Source organism: Scyliorhinus canicula, chromosome 13 (assembly GCF_902713615.1).
Source record: "Scyliorhinus canicula chromosome 13, sScyCan1.1, whole genome shotgun sequence".
In the NCBI taxonomy this organism is placed as follows: Eukaryota; Metazoa; Chordata; class Chondrichthyes; order Carcharhiniformes; family Scyliorhinidae; genus Scyliorhinus; species Scyliorhinus canicula.
The window spans coordinates 17,854,697-17,877,755 of record NC_052158.1 but is presented as its reverse complement, the minus strand read 5'-3'; the positions used below and the strand labels follow the sequence as shown (position 1 = coordinate 17,877,755).

At 46.3% G+C, this 23,059-nt stretch overlaps 1 protein-coding gene across 1 annotated transcript; it reads right to left on the bottom strand.

The window, feature by feature from the left end:
• Positions 1 to 7,015: 7,015 nt before the first annotated feature.
• On the bottom strand, positions 7,016 to 19,745 carry LOC119976331 (zinc-binding protein A33-like). The gene is made up of 6 exons (XM_038816787.1): positions 19,238 to 19,745; positions 18,759 to 18,854; positions 17,623 to 17,856; positions 16,812 to 16,834; positions 16,609 to 16,727; positions 7,016 to 7,876 (listed from the first exon to the last, which is right to left on the bottom strand). The coding sequence occupies exons 1-6, from the start codon at positions 19,637 to 19,639 to the stop codon at positions 7,344 to 7,346; spliced, it is 1,407 nt and encodes a 468-aa protein (XP_038672715.1). The 5' UTR covers positions 19,640 to 19,745; the 3' UTR covers positions 7,016 to 7,343.
• Positions 19,746 to 23,059: the final 3,314 nt, after the last annotated feature.

Genomic DNA, 23,059 nt, shown 5'->3' with positions numbered 1-23,059 from the left:
ATACTTTATTGCTTTTTCTCTCCAACTCTGCTTTCATCAGCTCCTCCTTCTCAAACAGGAACTTGTGCATCTTTTCAAATTCACTGTTGATTTCATTTCTCAGTCTGTCAACTTCAGCCTGGAACAGATTGAATACAGAACGGAATAAACAACGTTTATAATCCCAGTGTCCCTGGTCTCTGTCCACTGGGATATAGGGATAAAAATTTATATCCAGCAAGGATAACAAATAATAACAGCCCACTGTCTGCTGAACAGTTTGATGGGATATTGGCTATATGGGAGTGAGTTACAAACAAACATTGTAAAGTGATTCCAGTGGTTAATTATGAAATAATAGACATCAAGGGCTGAGTCACTAAGTGGAATCTAATTGAGGAATTCAGAATGGATACCTGGGAGTGAGTTACAGACTGGATTCTAATTGAGGGGTTCAGGTGGTTTATATATAGAATAATGGATACCTGGGAGTGAGTTACAGACTGGAATCTAATCGAAGGGTTCAGATGGTTTATATATAGAATAATGGATACCTGGGAGTGAGTTACAGACTGGAATCTAATCGAGGGGTTCAGATGGTTTATATATAGAATAATGGATACCTGGGAGTGAGTTACAGACTGGAATCTAATTGAGGGGTTCAGTTGGTTTATATATACATAGAACATAGAACAGTACAGCACAGAACAGGCCCTTCGGCCCTCGATGTTGTGCCGAGCAATGATCACCCTACTCAAACCCACGTATCCACCCTATACCCGTAACCCAACAACCCCCCCCCCCTTAACCTTACTTTTAAGGACACTACGGGCAATTTAGCATGGCCAGTCCACCTAACCCGCACGTCTTTGGACTGTGGGAGGAACCCGGAGCACCCGGAGGAAACCCACGCACACACGGGGAGGACGTGCAGACTCCACACAGACAGTGGCCCAGCCGGGAATCGAACCTGGGACCCTGGAGCTGTGAAGCATTTATGCTAACCACCATGCTACCGTGCTGCCCCATGCATACCTGGGTGTGAGTTACAGACTGGAATATAATCGAGGGGTTCAGATGGTTTATATATAGAATAATAGATCCCCGGGAATGAGTTAAAGACAAGATTTATTGCATCAATCGATAGGATTGGCTTGAGAGAGAAATTAAGACATTTTCACATTGTTATCATAATCTGCAATTTACAGACGGTCCCTTATATTGCAGTTCAGGGAGCAGCCCGCAGTGTACTTTGGAGCAGCAGCATTTTATTCAGTAAAACTCTCTCTCTGACTGTGTGAGAAGCTGACTCACTCTCAATAACAAACACAGGGAAGTTTACACAAAGCCTAAAGGACACTCTCCTACCTTCATGTGGAAAATCCCATCCTCTCGTTCTCTTTTACTGTGAAGACTGAGGTCCATTTGCTTCTGCAGAGTTTCCAATGATGTTTCTAACTTGTTCTGAGACAGAAAGGACACAAATGGGTTTGTCAAAGGAAACAATCATTGTCACCTTCTGGAGGGGTTTGCTGTTTTTAAATAGAGTTAGACCAGTGAGGTAGAGAAGGAGATATTCTCAGGATTAATTAAACTCAATAAACAAAGTAGAAGCTGTGGGTTAATTCTGTTTATTGCAATTATCCTTCTCCAGGTTAATTCCCCTCCTCAATCAATCCTCTACTCGCTCCAACCCTCTCCTCTTTCAACATCCCTCTCCCCTTCCCTATCCCTGTCTCTCCAGCCCTCTCTTCCCCTCCCCACATTCTACAAACACTCTCTCTCTCTGTGACTTACACCCTGTCCCTCTTCCCCATCTACCTGTGCCAGGAGCAGTGATCCAGTACCTTGTATATCTGGGCTGCCTCCTTTATTGGGATCACACTGTGCGTCTTATGAGTTCTGGACATCCCACACACCACACAGATCGCTTTGTGTTCATCTTCACAGAAGAGTTTCAGCTTCTCCTCGTGTTCCTGACAGTAAAACTCCTCCTGTGGCTGTGTCACCTTCACCTCTCTGAACTTCTCCACGATGTTAATGAGGGTCCGAGCGGGCCTGACGTTCCTCTGGGTGAAGACCTGTCGACACTGGGGGCAGGAAACATCTCCCGGGACCTTCTGCCAACTCTGGGAGATGCAGGAGCTGCAGAAATGATGTCCACATTCCAGAGACACCGGGTGGGTGAATATCTCCAGACAGATGGGACAGGTTAGTTCCTGTGTGAGATCTGGAGATGCCATCTCAGTGGCCAGAGTCTCTCTCGCCTTCCCTGTTCCAGCTCTTTCACTTTCAATTCCTGTTCAGCGTTCCACTTCCTGGATTTCACTTCACGTGATCAGTGACACACTCAGTGTCAGCAACTTTGGAATTAAATCAAACTGACCCCTTTATTGTGTCTGGAGCCTTTTTCATTTTTATAATGTCAGCTTTATGAGATTAATTCCTGTTCTCTGTGAACCACACCAGTCATTAAAACCCTTCTCGCCCCTGCAAATCTCTCCACCCCCCCCCCCCCCCCCCCCCACGCCCACAACTCGAAGAAGGGAGGAGCTCTTGAATTTCTTTAACCAGGTTAAAGACCAACAGATTTATTCAAATTAAATCAAACTGACCCCTTTATTGTGTCTGGAGCCTTTTTCACTTTTATCAAGTCAGATTTATAACATTATTTCTCTTCTCTCTCTACAAACCCACCCCTTGAAAACTCTCTCCCCCCTTTCCCCACATCCCTCAACCCCCGTGTGAGGAACTCAGCAATGGCTTTCTTAGGTACAATCCAGACCATCCTTACAGCTGTTTCTGTTACTAACCTCCTGCCCCCAACCCACTGACCAAACATCCCCCCTTCACCCCCACATCTTTCTCTAGTTTCTCTTCTCTCCGTCCCCCCAAGTCCTTTCCAAATCCATCTCATCCCTGAGCCCCTCCTTATCCTCTCTCCACCCTGTCACCATCTGATCCTCATTCTGACAAAAAACATCTTTTTGAACATGTCCACCCCCATCTCCAACCTCCCCCTTGTTCTCCAAATTCCTGGATAGTCTCTCTCTCTCCCTCCCAAATCCGGGCCCATCTTTTCCCCCCTCAATCCTGCCGGAACCTCTCTGATCAGCTTCTGGACAGGAAGATGGAAAGTTGGTGCAGAGTTTAGGTAACACACACACACACAGACACCCAGACACAGACACCCTAGCTGGGCAGTGCTTCCATTTACTGGAGATTGATGAAGGGACAGGCTCTGTCAGCCACCAGATCACATTTAGATATCAGGAGCTCGGATATCGACTGCCCAATAACATCTTTAAATTCCTGTTCACCTCCTGCTCCATCCGCTTGTTAATCTTCTGTTAGTTTGGACAAATCGTGATGCTGATTCTGCTATTGTCTCACCCACAGTTTGTGATCATCTCACAAGACATGTTACTGAGACAGTGATGCTCATTGACAGGATATTCGACTGGGGTGGCAGCACTCAATGGGAGACAGTGAATCAGCCTCTTGTTGAACACTCTGGACAATATCCCTTTCCATTGACTCCCACTGGGAGTCACTGTGAGTGTAAATGCTGCCATCGAGCCCAGACTTTAAAATGTTGCTTCACCTGAAACAAGGGCCTCGTATCCATCCCCAAACCCAGTCAGAGTGAGTCCAGCACTGAACTGGTGGCAAGGACACACTCCCTCTATTTTACCCCCATCCCCTGCCCTGTTCCCAGTGAACGGCAGTGACCTCCTCATTCTAATCCCTCTCTGGGTAAAGATGTTTCTCTTGAATTCCCTATTGGATTCCTCAGTAACTCCCATATCTGAGGGGATTCTGATCCCCAAACGGTGGGGATCTTCGGTGGCCACGTTTGAGGAATTGTTCGTCGTGAGGGGGGGGGGGGGGGGGGGGGGGGGTGGAATGGGTAAAATGGAAACAGTTGTACAGATTGTAACATTGTGGGCTGGAGGGAATGTTCCCCAGGTTACTTGTTTTTGTATTATTGAATTTATTTGGAATAAAATTACATTAAAATAAACGTTCTCTACTTCATGGATACACAAATCCCTCCGTCTCCGAATATTTACAAGTCTCTCAGCTTTTAAAAATATCCTGAGATCCTCATGTCAAAGTGGATAATTTTACAAAAGGTGTTGGTTATTGAGCCCCTCCAGCCTGTTCCACTATTCAGTGTGATGATATGATCTGCATACTCGTCTGCCATTGGGCCAGAACGTCGGCTTACCATTGGCCCTGGTCGGTCATGTGCCTCTCGACCGATTGGCCGAGAGGCTGAGTTAACCACGCCTCTATTAACGAGGTATAAATGCTCAGACGCCTGACGATCGTCCCTTTCCACTGTAGACGATCGCAGAGCTGTGTTCTAGTTAATTAAAGCCAGACTTTGGTAAATCACTCGCCTCGCGTGCAATCGATGGTACATCATTCAGTTCGCTCACGGCTGAGCTGTATCTGAACCACATTTACTCACCTTGGTTTTATAACCTTTGTGTGAAGAAGCGCTTCCCGAAATCCCCCCCTTGATCTCTCTCATCCTGACCCACACTTTCCCCATGTTGGCTGGAAGGGCTTTACATGGAGCAGTGCCGCCATCTGCTGGCAGTACTGTGAATGACCACTTGCACTGTCAGCTGCCTTTCAGTTGGAGACTTTGAGTGAGGCCATAAATATAATAATAAGAATCTTTATTATTGTCGCAAGCCGGCTTACATTAACGCAGCAATGAAGTTACTGTGAAAAGCCCCTAGTCGCCACATTCCGGCGCCTGTTCAGGTACACAGAGGAAGAATTCAGAATGTCCAAATTACCTAACAGCACATCTTTCGGGACTTGTGGGAGGAAACCGGAGCACCCGGAAAAAACCCACACAGACACAGGGAGAACGTGCAGACTCCACACAGACAGTGGCCCAAGCAGGGAATCGCACCTGGGACCCTGGAACTGTGCAGCAACAGTGCTAACCACTGTGTTGCCATGCTGCTCACTATTGTATATATAAACCATCTGAACCCCTCGATTAGATTCCAGTCTGTAACTCACTCCCAGGTATCCACTATTCTATATATAAACCATCTGAACCCCTCGATTAGATTCCAGTCTGGAACTCTTTCACGAAAGATCAAATTCACCCCGCCCAGTGCCTCATTCCCCACTCCTCTATCTACCCCCAACCCCTCCTCCCATTTCTCCTTAATCCTCACCATGTGCATTCCCCCTGCTCCCCCCCAATATGTCCCCAATCCTACCCTCCTTCTCCACATCCGGAAGCAGCAGCCGTTCCAATAGGCCGACATCGGCAGCCTGGGGAACCCTTTCCACACCTTCCGTGCAAAGCCCCTCACTTGGAAATACCTGAAATCACTCCCCCCTCCGGAGCTCTACCCTCTCCCACAGCTCTTCCAGTCTGGCGAACCTCTCCTCCAAATATAAATCCCAGGCCCTCATCAACCCCACCTCTCTCCACCTCCTGTCCATGCCATCCGTCTCCCTCGGTTTGAATCCGTGGTTCACACACAACAGCATTAGCACCGACATCCCCTCCATCCTAAAGTCTCTCCTCAGCTGGTTCCACACCCTAACCGTGGACTGTACAACCGGGCTCTCCGTATATCTCCTCGGTGACAACGGTAGTGCCACCGTTACCATGGCCCTGAAGCTGGGCCCCCTACAGGACTCCTCCTCCATCCTAACCCATTCCGGCCTCTCTCCCTCCCACTATCACCTCACTTTCTCCACATTCATCACCCAATAATAGTACAGCAGGTTCGGTAACGCCAAGTCCCCTTTCTCTCCCTGCCTCTGTATCAGGGCCCACTTCACCCTTGGCACCTTCCCCGCCCAAATAAACTCCCAAATTACATTGACCAAACTCCGGAAGAAGGCCTTCGGAATAAAAATCGGGAGCATCTGAAATCCAAATAAAAACCTTGGCAAGACATTCACCTTAACCACTTTGACCCTTCCCTCCAGCATCAGGCGTTGTGTATCCCACATCCTAAAGTCCTCCTTTATCTCCTCCACCAACTTTGTTAAGTTCCACTTATGCATTGTCGCTCACTCCCCTGTCACCTGGACCCCCAGATACCTAAACCTATCCCCACCTACCCTAAATGGCAACACCCCGAAATAAACTGAAGCAGAGAAAGTTAACAAGCAGATACAGTGAACAATTAGGGAGGGAAATGGTATCTTAGCCTTTATTACAATGGGGTTGAAGTATAAGAGAATAAGTCTTGCTGCAATGTAACAGGGATTGAGTGTGGACACAGCTGGAGGACTGTGGACAGTTTCAGTCTCCTTACCTGAGGAAACATATACTTACCTTAGAGGGAGCAATGAAGGTTCACGGAATTGATTCTTGGGATGAAAGGGTTTTCCGTTATGAGGAGGGATTGAGTTGGACGGCTCTATATTCTTTGGAGTTTAGAAGAATAAGAGGTGATCTTATTGAAACATATACAATTCTCAGAGATCCTGACAGGGTAGATGCTGAGACTGGTCTAGAACGAGGGATCACAGAATCAGGATAAGGGGTCGTCCATTTAAGACTGAGATGAGAAGAAATTCCTTCCCTCAGAGAGAGTTGTGAATCTTTGGAATTCTCTCCCTTGGCGAGATGTCAGTGAGTATATTGAACACAGAGATCGATATATTCCCGAGTACAAAGGGAATGAAGGGATAGGATGGGAAAGTGGAGTCGATGTTGATGTTCAGACAGGATCTTCCCGAATGGTCACATGTCCTACTCCGGAACCTATTCTGATATTCTCATTCCTGATACCACCACCTGGAGGTTCCCTTCCAGTCACTCACCATCCTGACTTGGAAACATATCGGCCGTTCCTTCACTGTCGCTGGGTCCAAATCCTGGAACTCCCTCCCTAACAGCACTGTGGATGTACCTACACCAGCTTCTCAAGGGCAATTAGGGATGGGCAACGAGGGCTCAGCCAGCGACACCCACATCCCATACAGGAGTGAAAAAACATTCTTTCTGCTCATTCACTGAATCAATAATCATCACACCAGGTGTCAGTCCCGTCTTCAAATAAAATATTTATCAAGGGAGGAAACAAAATAAAGATTCACAATGAATTGTTCGAGAGCTGTGCACAGTTACCACAATTCAGGAGATTTTGCTTCATTCTATACCAGCCCAGTGTTTATGGGCCCCATTAGATTGAGATCGGGACAGTGGGATGGGTGGAGAATCTGAGTTAAATTTACAGAATAAACAATACAGAAACACACTCACCCCCTGACAGAACACAGCAGAGAATCAGGACAACATGAGCTGTTCAGACAGGGAGTCAGGCTTCTCACTAAAACTCCGACCTCCCAAAACGTGTCCCACTGCGTTACCCAGAGAGCAGTGTGAGTGGCTCAGAGTTATTACCAGAGTCATTATTACAGGGATTAAAGATGGGATAGAGTTTCTCGGTGAATGTATCAGTGAAGGTGTACAGGTGAGACATGTCCTCAGCATCGTAAAATGATACCTGTCCTCCCTCATAATCCAGGTAAATTCCCAACTTCCGGGGTTTCACTTTCAGCTGCGAGATGGCATCCGGGATTTTCAATGATTTGCAGTCAGGAAACCGGGCGATGACCCAGAATCCATTCTCAGGTGAATGTGTGATGTCTGCTTTCCTGTTGACAGACTCTCTGCAGACACCCACAACCCAGTAAGGTTTGTTTCCAAGGCCCACCTCCCAGTAGTGTCTCCCTGATGTGAAACTCTGGGAACTCAACACATAGACATATTGATCAAATCTTCCCGGATGTTCAGGGAGATCTTGCTCCTCATTTCCGGCCCTCACACTAGTCAGATCCTGGGAAATGATGAGTCGGTTGTTTGCTGTCTCTGGGTCCAGGGTGAGAGTTGCTGGAGCTGGAAGAGAACATGATTGGGAAGCTGTTACTGTGAGAAAAACAGGAGTGAATGACGGGACGTGTACAGACGGTGATGGGACATCACCACTTTCCTCAGCCCAGGAACTGTGGAAGCTCAGGGACAGAGTGTCTGAAGAAATTTCTCCCCCTTCCCTCAGCTCCATTCACTCAGCTCAGATCAGCATCAATTCACTGAGAATAAAGATCTCTCTCCAGTACAAGACCTCGGTTAAGACAAGTTGTAGGGAGTCAGTCACCACCCTGAACTCAATCTACTGGAATCTGACACTGGTTGTCCCCTGTTGATAATTTCAGCCCCCCCAGTGCTCACTTATCCTCATCAGCTTCGAACCCAGCAATGGCTCGAACCTAAAATTCTCACTGCCCACACTCCATCTCTGTCACCTCCTCCAGCCCTACACCTCCCTCCGAGATCTCAGTCAGGAGAAGGGAGTGGGCTCTCCCCCTCCGGCCCTCCACCCCCCTCTGAGATCTCAGTCAGGACAAGGGGGTGGGCTCTCCTCCTCCAGCCCTACAACCCCCTCTGAGATCTCAGTCAGGACAAGAGGGTAAGCTCTCCTCCTCCAGCCCTACACCCCCCTCCGAGATCTCAGCCAGGACAAGGAGGTGGGCTCTCCCCCTCCGGCCCTCCACCCCCCTCTGAGATCTCAGTCAAGACAAGGGGGTAAGCTCTCCTCCTCCAGCCCTACACCCCCCTCTGAGATCTCAGTCAGGACAAGGGGGTGGGCTCTCCTCCTCCAGCCCTACAACCCCCTCTGAGATCTCAGCCAGGACAAGAGGGTGGGCTCTCCCCCTCCAGCCCTACACCCCCCTCTGAGATGTCAGCCAGGACAAGGGGGTGATCTCTCCTCCTCCTCTTCAAACTCCAGCCACTGGATCATTGCTCTCCAGCTGAGAAGATGTAAAGTCTCAGCTGAAAGAGGCTCCTCCAACACTGCAGCACTTCCTCAGTACTGAGCTGGGATTGTCAGTCTGGACTTCCTGCTCCAGATTCTGGAATGGGACAGAAATCTACAGCTTTCTGACTCAGTGATGGGATAACACGGACAACAGCTACATTCCCACTGGGAATTCCATTCACACTCGGAAGGAGTGATCCCAGTAGAAAATTCCCATCTAAATGACAGAGAAATTACTTCAGTTATCTCAATACACGGTTTTGCTCTTTCATCTCCTCATATGTTCCCTGGTCTCCATGCCAACATGGGCCCTAACAGACAGAAACCTAGAAAATGTACAGAATAACGAGGACAGTAGCAACATGGATATGAAATGGGGGGAATGACAGTTGTTGGTTGTTGTCAAACTGGACATAGATTATACATTAGTGTTCACAGGGGTCAGTGTTCGCACCCCGACTCTTCCTGGTGTAGATTAATGAGCTAAACCTTGATACAGAACATCATTTCACAAACTGATGTGGCAGGGGGATGGGAACCAGATTAGGAAGTTAGAGGTCAATAAAGAAGCAGCAACTAAAGCCAATAAGGTACGAGACAATAAACTCAATGTGACTAAGGGGAAGAGTAGACAGGGAAGAGGTGATGATCGCAAAGGGACAGGTGGTCTGAGGTGCATTTGTTTTAATGCGAGAAGTGTAGCAGTTAAGGCAGATGAATTTAGGGCTTGGATTAGTACCTGGGAATATGATGTTATTGGTATTACTGAGACTTGGTTGAGGGATGGGCAAGACTCGCAACTAAATATCCCAGGTTATAGATGCTTCAGGAGGGATAGAGAGGGAGGTAGAAGGGGTGGAGGAGTTGCATTATTGGTCAGAGATTATATCACAGCTGTGATTAAGGAGGGCATGATGGAGGATTCGAGCACTGAGGCAATATGTATGGAGCTAAGAAATAGGAAGGGTGCAGTAACATTGTTGGGACTTTACTATAGGCCTCCCAAAAGCGAGCGTGAAGTAGAGGTACAAATATGGAGACAGATTATAGAACAATGTAGGAGCAATAGGGTGGTTGTGATGGGAGATTTTAACTTCCCCAACATTGAATGGGACTCATGTAGTGTTGGAGGCGTAGATGGAGCAGAATTTGTAAGGGGCATCCAGGAGAGATTTTTAGAGCAGTATGAAAATAGTCCAATTCAGGAAGGGGCCATACTGGACCTGGTATTGGGGAATGATCCCGGCCAGGTGGTTGACATTTCAGTCGGCGATTACTTTGGGAATAGCGATCACAATTCCATAAGTTTTAGAATACTCATGGACAAAGACGAGAGTGGTCCTAAAGGAAGAGTGCTAAATTGGGGAAAGGCCAACTATAACAAAATTCGGCAGGAGCTCGGGAATGTGGATTGGGAGCAGCTGTTTAAGGGTAAATCCACATTTGAAATGTGGGAGTCTTTTAAGGAAAGGTTGATTAGAGTGCAGGACAGACATGTCCCTGTGAAAATGAGAGATAGAAATGGCAAGATTAGGGAACCATGGATGACGGGTGGAATTGTGAGACTAGCTAAGATGAAAAAGGAAGCATTCATAAGATCGAGGCGACTCAAAACTGATGAAGCTTTGGAGGAATATCGGGAAGGTAGGACAAATCTCAAACGCGCAATAAAGAGGGCTAAAAGGGGTCATGAAATATCTTTGGCTATCAGGATTAAGGAAAATCCCAAAGCCTTTTATTCTTATATAAGGAGCAAGAGGGTAACCAGTGAAAGGATGGGCCCACTCAAAGACAAAAGAGGGAATTTATGCGTGGAGTCAGAGGAAATGAGTGAGAATTTAATGAGTACATTGCATCGGTATTCACCAAGGAGAGGGACATGATGGATGTTGAGACCAGGGATGGATGTTTAAATACTCTAGGCCATGTCGGCATAAGGAAGGGGGAGGTTTTGGGTATTCTAAAAGGCATTAAATTGGACAAGTCCCCAGGACCGGATGGGATCTATCCCAGGTTACTGAGGGAAGCGAGGGACGAAATAGCTGGGGCCTTAACAGATATCTTTGCAGCGTCCTTGAGCACGGGTGAGGTTCCGGAGGACTGAAGAATTGCTAATGTTGTCCCTTTGTTTAAGAAGGGTAGCAGGGATAATCCAGGGAATTATAGACCTGTGAGCTTGATGTCAGTGGTAGGCAAACTGTTGGAGAAGATACTGAGGGATAGGATCTATTCACATTTGGAAGAAAATAGACTTATCAGTGATAGGCAGCATGGTTTTGTTCAGGGAAGGTCATGTCTTACAAACCTAATAGAATTCTTTGAGGAAGTGACAACGTTAATTGATGAGGGAAGGGCTGTAGATGTCACATACATGGACTTCAGTTAAGCATTTGATAAAGTTTCCCATGGCAGGTTGATGGAAAAAGTGAAGTTGCATGCGGTTCAGGGTGTACTAGCTAGATGGATAAAGACCAGGCTGGGCAACAGGAGACAGAGAGTAGTGGTGGAAGGGAGTGTCTCAAAATGGAGAAAGGTGACTAGTGGTGTTCCTCAGGGATCCGTGCTCAGACCCTGTTGTTTGTGATATACATAAATGATCTGGACGAGGTATAAGTGGTCTGATGAGCAAGTTTGCAGATGATACTAAGATTGGTGGAGTTGCAGATAGCGGGGCGGACTGTCAGAGAATACAGGAAAATATAGATAGATTGGAGAGTTGGGCAGAGAAATGGCAGATGGAGTTCAATCCAGGCAAATGCGAGATGATGCATTTTGGAAGATCTAACTCAAGAGCAGACTATATGGTCAATGGAAGAGTCCTGGGAAAAATTGATGTACAGAGAGATCTGGGAGTTCAGGTCCATTGTACCCTGAAGGTGGCAACGCAGGTCGATAGAGTAGTCAAGAAGGCATACAGCATGCTTGCCTTCATCGGATGGGGTATTGAGTACAAGAGTCGGCAGGTCACGTTACAGTTGTATCGGACTTTGGTTAGGCCACATTTGGAATACTGCCTGCAGTTTTGGTCGCCACATTACCAGAAGGATGTGGATGCTTTAGAGAGGGTGCAGAGGAGATTCACCAGGATGTTGCCCGGTATGGAGGGTGCTAGCTATAAAGAAAGGTTGTGTAGATTAGGATTGTTTTCCTTGGAAAGACGGAGGTTGAGGGGAGACCTGATTGAGGTCTACAAAATTATGAGAGGTATGGACAGGGTGGATAGCAACAAGCTTTTTTCCAAGAGTGGGGGTGTCAATTACAAGGGGTCATGATTTCAAGGTGAGAGGGGAAAAGGTTTTTTACGCAGAGGGTGGTGGGTGCCTGGAATGCTTTGCCAGCGGAGGTGGTAGAGGCGGGTAAGATAGCATCATTTAAGATGCATCTGGACAGATATATGAACAGGTGGGGAACAAAGAGAAGTAGACCTTGGAAAATAGGTAACAGGTTTAGATAAAGGATCTGGATCGGCGCAGGCTGGGAGGGCCGAAGGGCCTGTTCCTGTGCTGTAATTTTCTTTGTTCTTTGTTCTAATTAGCGGTGACAGGACAAGTTGAGAGAATGATTAATAGGAATGCAGCATCTTCGGCTTTATTAACACAGAATAGAGTGACAAAGTTATATCTGTATAAAACACTGGTTAATCCTTAACTCTGTTCTGGGCAACACACTTGAGGAAGGATGTGAGGGCATTAGAGAGAGAGTGCAGGAAACATTCACCACAATGGTTCCTGGGAGGAGGAACTTCAGTTACGGACACAGATTGGAGAAGCTGAGGTGGTTCCCCTGAGAGAAGAGAACCAGAGGACACAGAATTTAAACTGATTGACAAAAGAAGCCACATTATCGTGAGGGAAATCCTTTTCATACAGCGAGTGTTTAGGGTCAGGAATGTACTGTGGTGGAATCAGAGTGAATCACAGCTTTCAAATGGAATTGAATCATTAACTGATGAGGAAAAATCAATGGCAGGATCAGTCAGAGTCAGCATGGATTCATGAAGGGAAAATCATGCTTGACAAATCTATTGGAATTCTTTGAAGATGTAACCAGTACAGTTGACAAGGGGGAGCCAGTCGATGTGGTATATTTGGACTTTCAGAAGAAGTTTGACAAAGTCCCGTATAAGAGATTATTGTTGTGCAAAATTACAGCGCATGGGGTTGGGGGAAATGTATTGAGGTGGATAGAAAACTGGTTGGCAGAGAGGAAACAAAGAGTAGGAATTAATGGGGCCTTTTCAAATTGCCAGGCGGTAGCAAGTGGGGTACCACAGGGATCGGTGCTGGGACCCCAGCTATTCACAATATATATGAATGATTTGGATGAGGAAACAAAATGTAACATCTCAAAGTTTGCAGATGAATCAAATTGGGTGGAAGGGTGAACATAACATAAGAACTCGGAGCAGGAGTAGGCCATCTGGCCCTTCGAGCCTGCTCCGCCTTCAATGAGATCATGGTTGATCAAGTGTGGACTCAGCTCCAATTTCGCGCCGAACACTTTATTCTTCAAACTGTGAACTGTGACGACGATTCAGGGATGCTACAGCATGATCTGGACAGGTTGGGCGAGTGGGCAAAAAAATGGCAGATGCAGTATAATTTGGATAAGTGCGAGGTTATTCACTTTGGAAGCAAAAACAGGAAGACAGATTACTACCTGAATGCTTGTAAATTGGGAGAGGGGAGTGTGCAGAAGGACCTGGGTGTCCTTATGTACCAGTCGCTGAAGGTCAGTATGCACTGCAGCAGGCTGTAAAGAAGGCTAATGGTATGTTGGCCTCCATTGCGAGAGGTTTCGAGTATAGAAGCAGGGATGTGTTGCTGCAATTATACAGGGCCTTGGTGAGGCCACACCTGGAGTATTGTGTGCAGTTTTGGTCTCCTTCTCTGAGGAAGGATGTTCTTGCTCTCGAGGGAGTGCAGCGAAGGTTTACCAGACTAATTCCAGGGATGGCGGGACTGTCATATGAGGACAGATTGACTAGGTTGGGATTGTCCTCGCTGGAATTCATTAGAACGAGGGGGAGATCTCATGGAGACTTATAAAATTCTAATAGGACTAGACAGGGTAGATGGATGGAAGATGTTACCAATGATGGGTGTGTCCAGAACCAGGGTCACAGTCTGAAGATTCAGGATCAACCATTTCGGACAGATACAAGGAGACAGTTCTTCACCCAGAGAGTGCTGAGCCTGTGGAATTCATTACCACAGGAAGTAGTTGATGCTTAAACATTGAATATATTCAAAAGGTGGCTAGGGCACTTGGGGATAATGTTATAAAGGCTATGGGGCGAAAGCAGGATTAGGCTATTGAGTTGGATGATCAGCCATGACCATGATGAATGGCGGACCAGGCTTGAAGGGCCAAAAGGCCTCCTCCTGCTTCTATGTATCTATATAATCTGCAGAGCTACAGAGATAAGGTGAAGGAATGGCCCTGGGGAGTTGATTTTGCAATGGGCTAGCAGGAACGCAATGGGCCGATTGGTTTCCTCCTGTTTTGTAAACATTCTGGGATTCACAGAAAAAGGGAATTCCAGACCAACCTGATTCGGCTGCAAATTAATTCTCCAGCCCAATCCCGGTTTCCAGTTCCTGCTCCGTAACCCTGTCGGCACCTTTAGTGTTGATCTGATTACTTTATAAATGTGACGAGCGTTTCTGCCTCAATCTTCCTTTCCCAGATCCAGACCACGCCCGGAGTGAAAATAATCCCCTTTCACTCTCCTCCCCCTTACCCTGTATCTACTCTCCCTGATCATGGATCCCGAGATAATGGAACTCAGGGCTTCCTTTCCACTCAGGACATTCCTAATTTTATACACATCAATTAAATCTCCCCTCAGCCTTCTCGGATCCAAAGAAAACAATCCCAATCTATCCAATCATAACTCAGAAGTTCTCTGATCCATCCAACACCCTCATTAATCTCCTCGGTAACCTCTCCAGCACACTGACCAGAAAGATATAAAGTACTCTAGTTGTAGACTAACTAGTGTTTAATAAAGTTCCTACATTACCTCTCTGCTCTTATTTTCTATTCCGTGATCAGTCAGGAAAATATCCGGTGTGTTATCTTCACCACTTTATCCACCTGTCCTGAATCTGTGGACATAAATTCAAAGCTCCCTCTGTTCCTCCACAACTCTCACTATCTTTCCACTTATTGTCTATTCCCTTGTCATATCTTCCCTCTCCCAATACATTAACCTCATACTTCTCTGAACTGAATTCCATTCACAGCAAGGCAAAGTGCTGAGGAAGAGACAGAAGGTGATGTCTGCCTAAGTTGGGAGTTCCTGTCCTTGGCCACAGAAGGGGACAGAATGTAGTCATGGTGACTGATGTACGGCGTGAGGGGAAGAGTATCAGTCTTCGCAGCAGGGCATGTGGGGACCAATCGGTGCTCTGTGCGGAGGTCTGGCAATGTTCCTTAGAAATGTCAAAACATCATCAAATAAATGTTTCCTTATAACCTGGGGCGAGAAAAATACCCAACAATATACAGAGAACAACACCTGGGTTCATCCAGTGTTGGGGAAAAGCAGGAAGGGAAAGGGAGGGATAAACTTAAAAAAATCATGATCACGAGAGAAAAAGTGTCTGAAAAACCAATGAGATTAAAGACAACTTGTCCCCTGGACCTGATGTCCTGCATCCCAGGATTTTAAAGGAGGGGCTGGAGAGAAAGTGGATGCATTGGTTGTGATGTTTCCAAATTCCCGAGATTACTGATCAGTGATGGGGATACAACTATTTATGATCAATATTCCTGATTGGATGAAGAAACCCAATGTACAGAAGCTAAATTTTCTGATGCCACAAAGTGAGTTCGGGAAGTTGTGAGGAGGATACAAAGTGTCTGCGGAGGGATATAGACCGGTTAAGTGAGTGGACAAAGATTTAGCAGATGGAGTATAATGTGGGAAAATGGGAGGTTGTCCACCTTGGCAGGAAGAATAGAAAAGCAGCAAATTATTTCAATAGAAAGAGACAGCAGAATGCTGCAGTACAGAGGGATCTGGGGGACCTTGTACATCAATCACTAAAAGTTAGTGTCCAGGTGCAGCAAGGAATGAGGAAACAAATGGAATGTTGGCCTTTATTGGAGAAGGGATGGAGTGTAAAGTAGGTAAGACTTGCTCCAACTTTACAGGGGATTGGTGAGACTGCAGCTTGAGTACTGTGTTCAGATCTGATCTCCATACATCAGGAGGGAGAGATTCTCATTGGACAGAGTTCAGAGAAGGTTCACTGGGCTGATTCCTGGGATGAAGGGATTGCCTTATGGGGAAAGGTTGAGCTGGTTGGATCTGTACTCACTGGAGTTTAGAAGACTAAGAGGTTGTCTTATTGAAACATAACATTATGAGGGGATTCCTTCACCAGGGTAGATGCTGGGAGGATGTTTGATCTCTGGGCCAATCGAGGTGTAGGTGACACAGCATCAAATGAAGGGGCCTCTATTGAAGACAGAGATGAGGAGGAATTCCTTCTCGGAGAGGGATATTAGTCTTTGGACTTCTCTACCACAGAGAGCAGCAGAGGCTGGGTCATTGATTCATGACCGAATTCCATAGATTGTTGATCAACAAGGGGTTAAGGGTCATCTAGGGCAGGCAGGAAAGTGGAGTAAAGGCCCCAATCAGATCAGACATGATCTTATCAAAAATCAGAGCAGGTTCAATTGGCTGGACAACTCCTGTTCTTATTCCTTCTGATCTTCTGATCATTTCATCAGTGTGTCAAACCTCATTAATCAAGTGGATAATGGCAGACAGACAGTAATATACAGCGAATGATACCTGGTGAAATCACTGCTCTCATTTCCCTCCACACTTTGATATATTTGAATGGTTCACCAGCGATAGCTACAGGTAACTGAGTGGAGACAGTTCCAGGCTTGTGAAACTCCATCTGACTCCTGTAAAAACAGGTCTGGAAATCAGTGTGTGTCAGAGAGACAGCAGTGATCACATCACAAAACTGTTTCTTTATATCTGCTTACCTCATCAACAGCTCTTGAATATCCTGAGGGGAAAGAAACAGAATAGATATGATCGAGTCAGATTAAAGAGTTCTTGTTGTAAATCTCGAGTAAAAATTGAGAGACCAAGATTTCAATTAGAAAATAACTTTTACTTTTTCCTTTCATTCCCTCTCGGGGCTCATCTTGTCCATGAGACCCACCTCCTGTCCCCTCCATCCAATTCCCAAAACTACTGATCTCCCAACCACCCCTCCTGGTCCCCATGTTAGCTGGGATTGGAAACTGTTTCATCTCTTCAGGTGTTGTCTCTCTCTCTCATTTAAATCTACATCTTCACCCCTCTCCCCAAAAAACCCATCATTACAAACTTTCCCTCCCCATTTTTCCCGATCTGTCTGCAGCCTTTGACACGGTCGATCACGCCATCCTCCTCCATCGCCTCTCCACTGTTGTCCAGCTGGGTGTTCTACCCTCACCCGCTCCCATTCTTATCTCTCTAACCATATCTCCATCACCCCTGCAATAATGCACTTTAACCCGTCCTCAGCAGATCTCAGTAGAACTCCATCTGCAGCAGTGTAAACATGTTCAGTTCCCAGCCCAGCTCTCTCGGAGTCCAATCATCAATCAGTGTCGTGGTTACGCTGTGCATAGGAATCAAACTGAGATTATCTCACCTCATTTCCCATTGGACCCTGACTGACAGCAGAAAGAGACAATCATCCAACCAATCAGACTGAGGCCTAATCCAAACCCAGAGGTTAAAGGTCAGAGTGCCCGCCCTCAGTCTCTGGAATGTTTCACTGGACAAGACAAAGAGATTTTGTACCTTGAGGAAATCTGGGGCCTCTTGTACCTCCAGCCTCGATTTAAGATCTCTTATTGCTGCTTCAAGAGAAGACATTTCATCCATGGTTTTGGTTAAATTGTTCTCCATGTCCTCGAATACTTTATTGCTTTTTCTCTCCAACTCTGCTTTCATCAGCTCCTCCTTCTCAAACAGGAACTTGTGCATCTTTTCAAATTCACTGTTGATTTCATTTCTCAGTCTGTCAACTTCAGCCTGGAACAGATTGAATACAGAATGGAATAAACAACGTTTATAATCCCAGTGTCCCTGGTCTCTGTCCACTGGGATATAGGGATAAAAATTTATATCCAGCAAGGATAACAAACAATAACAGCTCACTGCCGGCTGAACAGTTTGATGGGATATTGGCTATATGGGAGTGAGTTACAAACAAACATTGTAAAGTGATTCCAGTGGTTAATTATGAAATAATAGACATCAAGTGCTGAGTCACTGAGTGGAATCTAATTGTGGAATTCAGATGGTTTATATATAGAATAATGGAGACCTGGGAGTGAGTTACAGACTGGAATCTAATCGAGGGGTTCAGATGGTTTATATATGGAATAATGGATACCAGGGAGTGAGTTACAGACTGGAATCTAATCGAGGGGTTCAGATGGTTTATAAATAGAATAATGGATATCTGGGAGTGAGTTACAGACTGGAATCTAATTGAGGGGTTCAGATGGTTTATATATAGAATAATGGATACCTGGGAGTGAGTTACAGACTAGAATCTAATCAAGGGGTTGAGATGGTTTATATATAGAATAATGGATTCCTGGAAGTGAGTTACAGACTGGAATCTAATCGAGGGGTTCAGATGGTTCATATATAGAATAATGGATCCCCGGGAGTGAGTTACCGACATGATTTATTTCAACAATCGATGGGATTGGCTTGAGAGAGAAAGTAAGACATTTAAACATTGTTATAATAATCTGCAATTTACAGACGGTCCCTTATATTGCAGTTCAGTGAGCAGCCCGCAGTGTACTTTGGAGCAGCAGCATTTTATTGAGTAAAACTCTCTCTGTCTGTGTGAGGGGCTCACTCACTCTCAATAACAAACACAGGGATGTTTACACAGAGCCTAAAGGACACTCTCCTACCTTCATGTGGGAAATCCCATCCTCTCGTTCTCTTTTTCTGTGAAGACTGAGGTCCATTTGCTTCTGCAGAGTTTCCAATGATGTTTCTAACTTGTTCTGAGACAGAAAGGACACAAATGGGTTTGTCAAAGGAAACAATCATTGTCACCTTCTGGAGGGGTTTGCTGTGTTTAAATAGAGTGAGGCCAGTGAGGTAGAGAAGGAGATATTCTCAGGATTGATTACACTCAATAAACAAAGTAGAAGCTGTGGGTTAATTCTGTTTATTGCAATTATCCTCCTCCAGGTTAATTCCCCTCCTCAATCAATCCTCTACTCGCTCCAACCCTCTCCTCTTTCAACATCCCTCTCCCCTTCCCTATCCCTGTCTCTCCCGCCCTCTCTTCCCCTCCCCACATTCTACAAACACTCTCTCTCTCTGTGACTTACACCCTGTCCCTCTTCCCCATCTACCTGTGCCAGGAGCAGTGATCCAGTACCTTGTATATCTGGGCTGCCTCCTTTATTGGGATCACACTGTGCGTCTTATGAGCTCTGGACATCCCACACACCAGGCAGATCGCTTTGTGTTCATCTTCACAGAAGAGTTTCAGCTTCTCCTCGTGTTCCTGACAGTAAAATTCCTCCTGTGGCTGTGTCACCTTCACCTTCACCTCTCTGAACTTCTCCACGACGCTACTCAGGGTCCGAGCGGGCCTGACGTTCCTCTGGGTGAAGACCTGTCGACACTGGGGGCAGGAAACATCTCCCGGGACCTTCTGCCAACTATGGGAGATGCAGGAGCTGCAGAAATGATGTCCACATTCCAGAGACACCGGGTGGGTGAATATCTCCAGACAGATGGGACAGGTTAGTTCCTGTGTGAGATCTGGAGATGCCATCTCAGTGCCCAGAGTCTCTCTCTCCTTCCCTGTTCCAGCTCTTTCACTGTCAATTCCTGTTCAGCTCTGCACTTCCTGGATTTCACTTCACGTGATCAGTGACACACTCAGTGTCAGCAACTTTGGAATTAAATCAAACTGACCCCTCCATTGTGTCTGGAGCCTTTTTAATTTTTATAAAGTCAGCTTTATGAGATTAATTCCTGTTCTCTGTGAACCACACCAGTCATTAAAACCCTTCTCGCCCCTGCAAATCTCTCTCCCCCCCCCCTCCCCACGCCCACAACTCAAAGAAAGGAGGAGCTCTTGAATTTCTTTAACCAGGTTAAAGACCAACAGATGTATTCGAATTAAATCAAACTGACCCCTTTATTGTGTCTGGAGCCTTGTTCACTTTTATAAAGTCAGATTTATAACATTATTTCTCTTCTCCCTCTACAAACACACCCCTTGAAAACTCTCTCCCCTTTCCCCACCTCCCTCAACTCCCCCCATGTGAGGAACTCAGCAATGGCTTTCTTAGTTACAATCCAGACCATCCTTACAGCTGTTTCTGTTACTAACCTCCTGCCCCCCAACCCACTGACCAAACATCCCCCCTTCACCCCCACATCTTTCTCTAGTTTCTCTCCTCACCCTCTCCCCAAGTCGTTTCCAAATCCATCTGATCCCTGAGCCCCTCCTTATCCTCTCTCCATCCTGTCACCATCTGATCCTCATTCTTATAAAAAAACATATTTTTGAACATGTCCACCCCCATCTCCAACCTCCCCCTTGTTCTCCAAATTCCTGGAGAGTCTCTCTCTCCCTCCCAAATCCGGGCCCATCTTTTCCCCCCTCAATCCTGCGGGAACCTCTCTGATCAGCTTCTGGACAGGAAGATGGAAAGTTGGTGCAGAGTTTCTGTAACTGGAGTGAACAGGAACAATGGTGTGTTGGAGCTGCTCATTTCTCAGATGCTGCACATTCTCTGCCTGTGGGGAGAAGCGTCTGGAAGAACAGATTCAGTCTCAAATATTGTTGTCTGATTGACGCTGTTGTCGAGTCCCTTTGGATGTTTTCCTGCATTGAAGGCGCTATATAAATGTAATTTGTTGTTGCCTCTGACTGAATCAAAGTGTTTGTGCTGGAAACTGTCCTGAGGGATGTCTCCAGTCCCAGTCCGAGATCCTGACACACACAAACACAGACCCTCACACACACAAAGACAGACAGAGACCCTGACACAGACACACACACACACACAGACACAGACACACACATGCAAACACCGACCCTGACACACACACAGGCATCCACAGACACAGACACCCGAGCTGGGCTGAGCTTCCATTTACTGGAGAGTGATGAAGGGACAGGCTCTGTCAGCCACCAGAACACATTTACACATCAGGAGCTGGGACATCGACTGCCCCATAACATCTTTAAATTCCTGTTCACCTCCTGCTCCATCCGCTTGTTAATCTTCTGTTAGTTTGAACAAATCGTGAAGCTGATTCTGGCTATTGCCTCACCCACAGTTTGTGATCATCTCACAAGACATGTTACTGAGACAGTGATGCTCATTAATAGGATATTCGACTGGGGTGGCAGCACTCAATGGGAGACAGTGAATCAGCCTCTTGTTGAACACTCTGGACAATATCCCTTTCCATTGACTCCCACTGGGAGTCACTGTGAGTGTAAATGCTGCCATCGAGCCCAGACTTTAAAATGTTGCTTCACCTGAAACAAGGGCCTCGTATCCATCCCCAAACCCAGTCAGAGTGAGTCCAGCACTGAACTGGTGGCAAGGACCCACTCCCTCTATTTTACCCCAGTCCCCTGCCCTGTTCCCAGTGAACGGCAGTGACCTCCTCATTCTAATCCCGCTCTGGGTAAAGATGTTTCTCCTGAATTCCCTATTGGATTTCTGAGTAACTCCCATATCTGAGGGGATTCTGATCCCCAAACGGTGGGGATCTTCGGTGGCCACGTTTGAGGAATTGTTCATCACGAGGGGGGGGGGGGGGGGGGGGGGGAATGTGTAAAATGGAAATATTTGTACAGATTGTAACATTGTGGCTGGGGGGAATGTTCCCCAGGTTACTTGTTTTTGTATTATTGAATTTATTTGGAATAAAATACATTAAAATAAACATTCTCTGCTTCATGGAAACACAAATCCTTCCGTCTCCCAATATTTACAAGTCTCTCAGCTTTTAAAAATATCCGAGATCCTCATGTCAAAGTGGATAAGTTTACAAAAGGTGATGGGTATCGAGTGCCTCCAGGCTGATCCACCATTCAGTTCGCTCACAGCTGGTCTGTATCTGAACCACATTTACTCACCTTTGTTTTATAGCCTTTGTGTGAAGAAGCCCTGCCTGAAATCCCCCCCTTGATCTCTCTCATCCTGACCCACATTTTCCCCGTTGGCTGGAAGGGCTTTACATGGAGCAGCACCGCCATCTGCTGGCAGTACTGTGAATGACCACTTGCACTGTCAGCTGCCTTTCAGTTGGAGATTTTGAGTGAGGCCATCAATATAATAGTAATAATTTTTATTATTGTCACAAGCCGGCTTCCATTAACACTGCAATGAAGTTACTGTGAAAAGCCACTAGTCGCCACATTCCGGTGCCTGTTCGGGTACACAGAGGAAGAATTTAGAATGTCCAAATTACCTAACAAAACATCTTTCGGGACTTGTGGGAGGAAAGCGGAGCACCCGGAGGAAATCCACGAAGATACAGGGAGAATATGCAGACTCAACACAGACAGTGGTCCAAGCAGGGAATTGCACCTGGAACCCTGGAACGGTGTAGCAACAGTGCTAACCACTGTGTTGCCATGCTGCTTATTATTCTATATATAAACCATCTGTACCCCTCGATTAGATTCCAGTCTGTAACTCACTCCCAGGTATCCATTATTCTATACATAAACCATCTGAACCCCTCAATTAGATTCCAGTCTGTAACTCACTCCCAGGTATCCATTATTCTATATATAAACCATCTGAACCCCTCGATTAGATTCCACTCTGCAACTCACACCTAGATATCCATTATTCTATATCTAAACCATCTGAACCCCTCGATTAGATTCCAGTCTGTAATTCACTCCCAGATATCCATTTTTTTATATATAAACCATCTGAACCCCTTGATTAGATTCCAGTCTGTAACTCACTCCCAGGTATCCATTATTCTATATATAAACCATCTGAACCCCTCGATTAGATTCCAGTCTGTAACTCATCCGCGCACAAAAGGTCAAATTCACCCCGCCCAGCGCCTCATTCCCTATTCCCCTATCTCCCCCGAAACCCTCCTCCCATTTCTCCTTAATCCTTACCATGTGCATTCCCCCTGCTTCCCCAAAATGTCCCCAATCCTACCCTCCTCCTCCACGTCCGGAAGCATCAGCCGTTCCAAT

Excerpts from the sequence above, each read along its gene's own strand:
- LOC119976331 (XM_038816787.1), bottom strand. The coding sequence starts at position 19,639 with ATGGCATCTCCAGATCTCACACAGGAACTAACCTGTCCCATCTGTCTG. Across the intron at positions 17,857-18,758 it reads ATGGGATTTCCCACATGAAG|GCTGAAGTTGACAGACTGAG; the intron begins GTAGGAGAGTGT and ends AATCTGTTCCAG. Across the intron at positions 16,835-17,622 it reads AGGCCCCAGATTTCCTCAAG|GATATTCAAGAGCTGTTGAT; the intron begins GTACAAAATCTC and ends CTTTCCCCTCAG.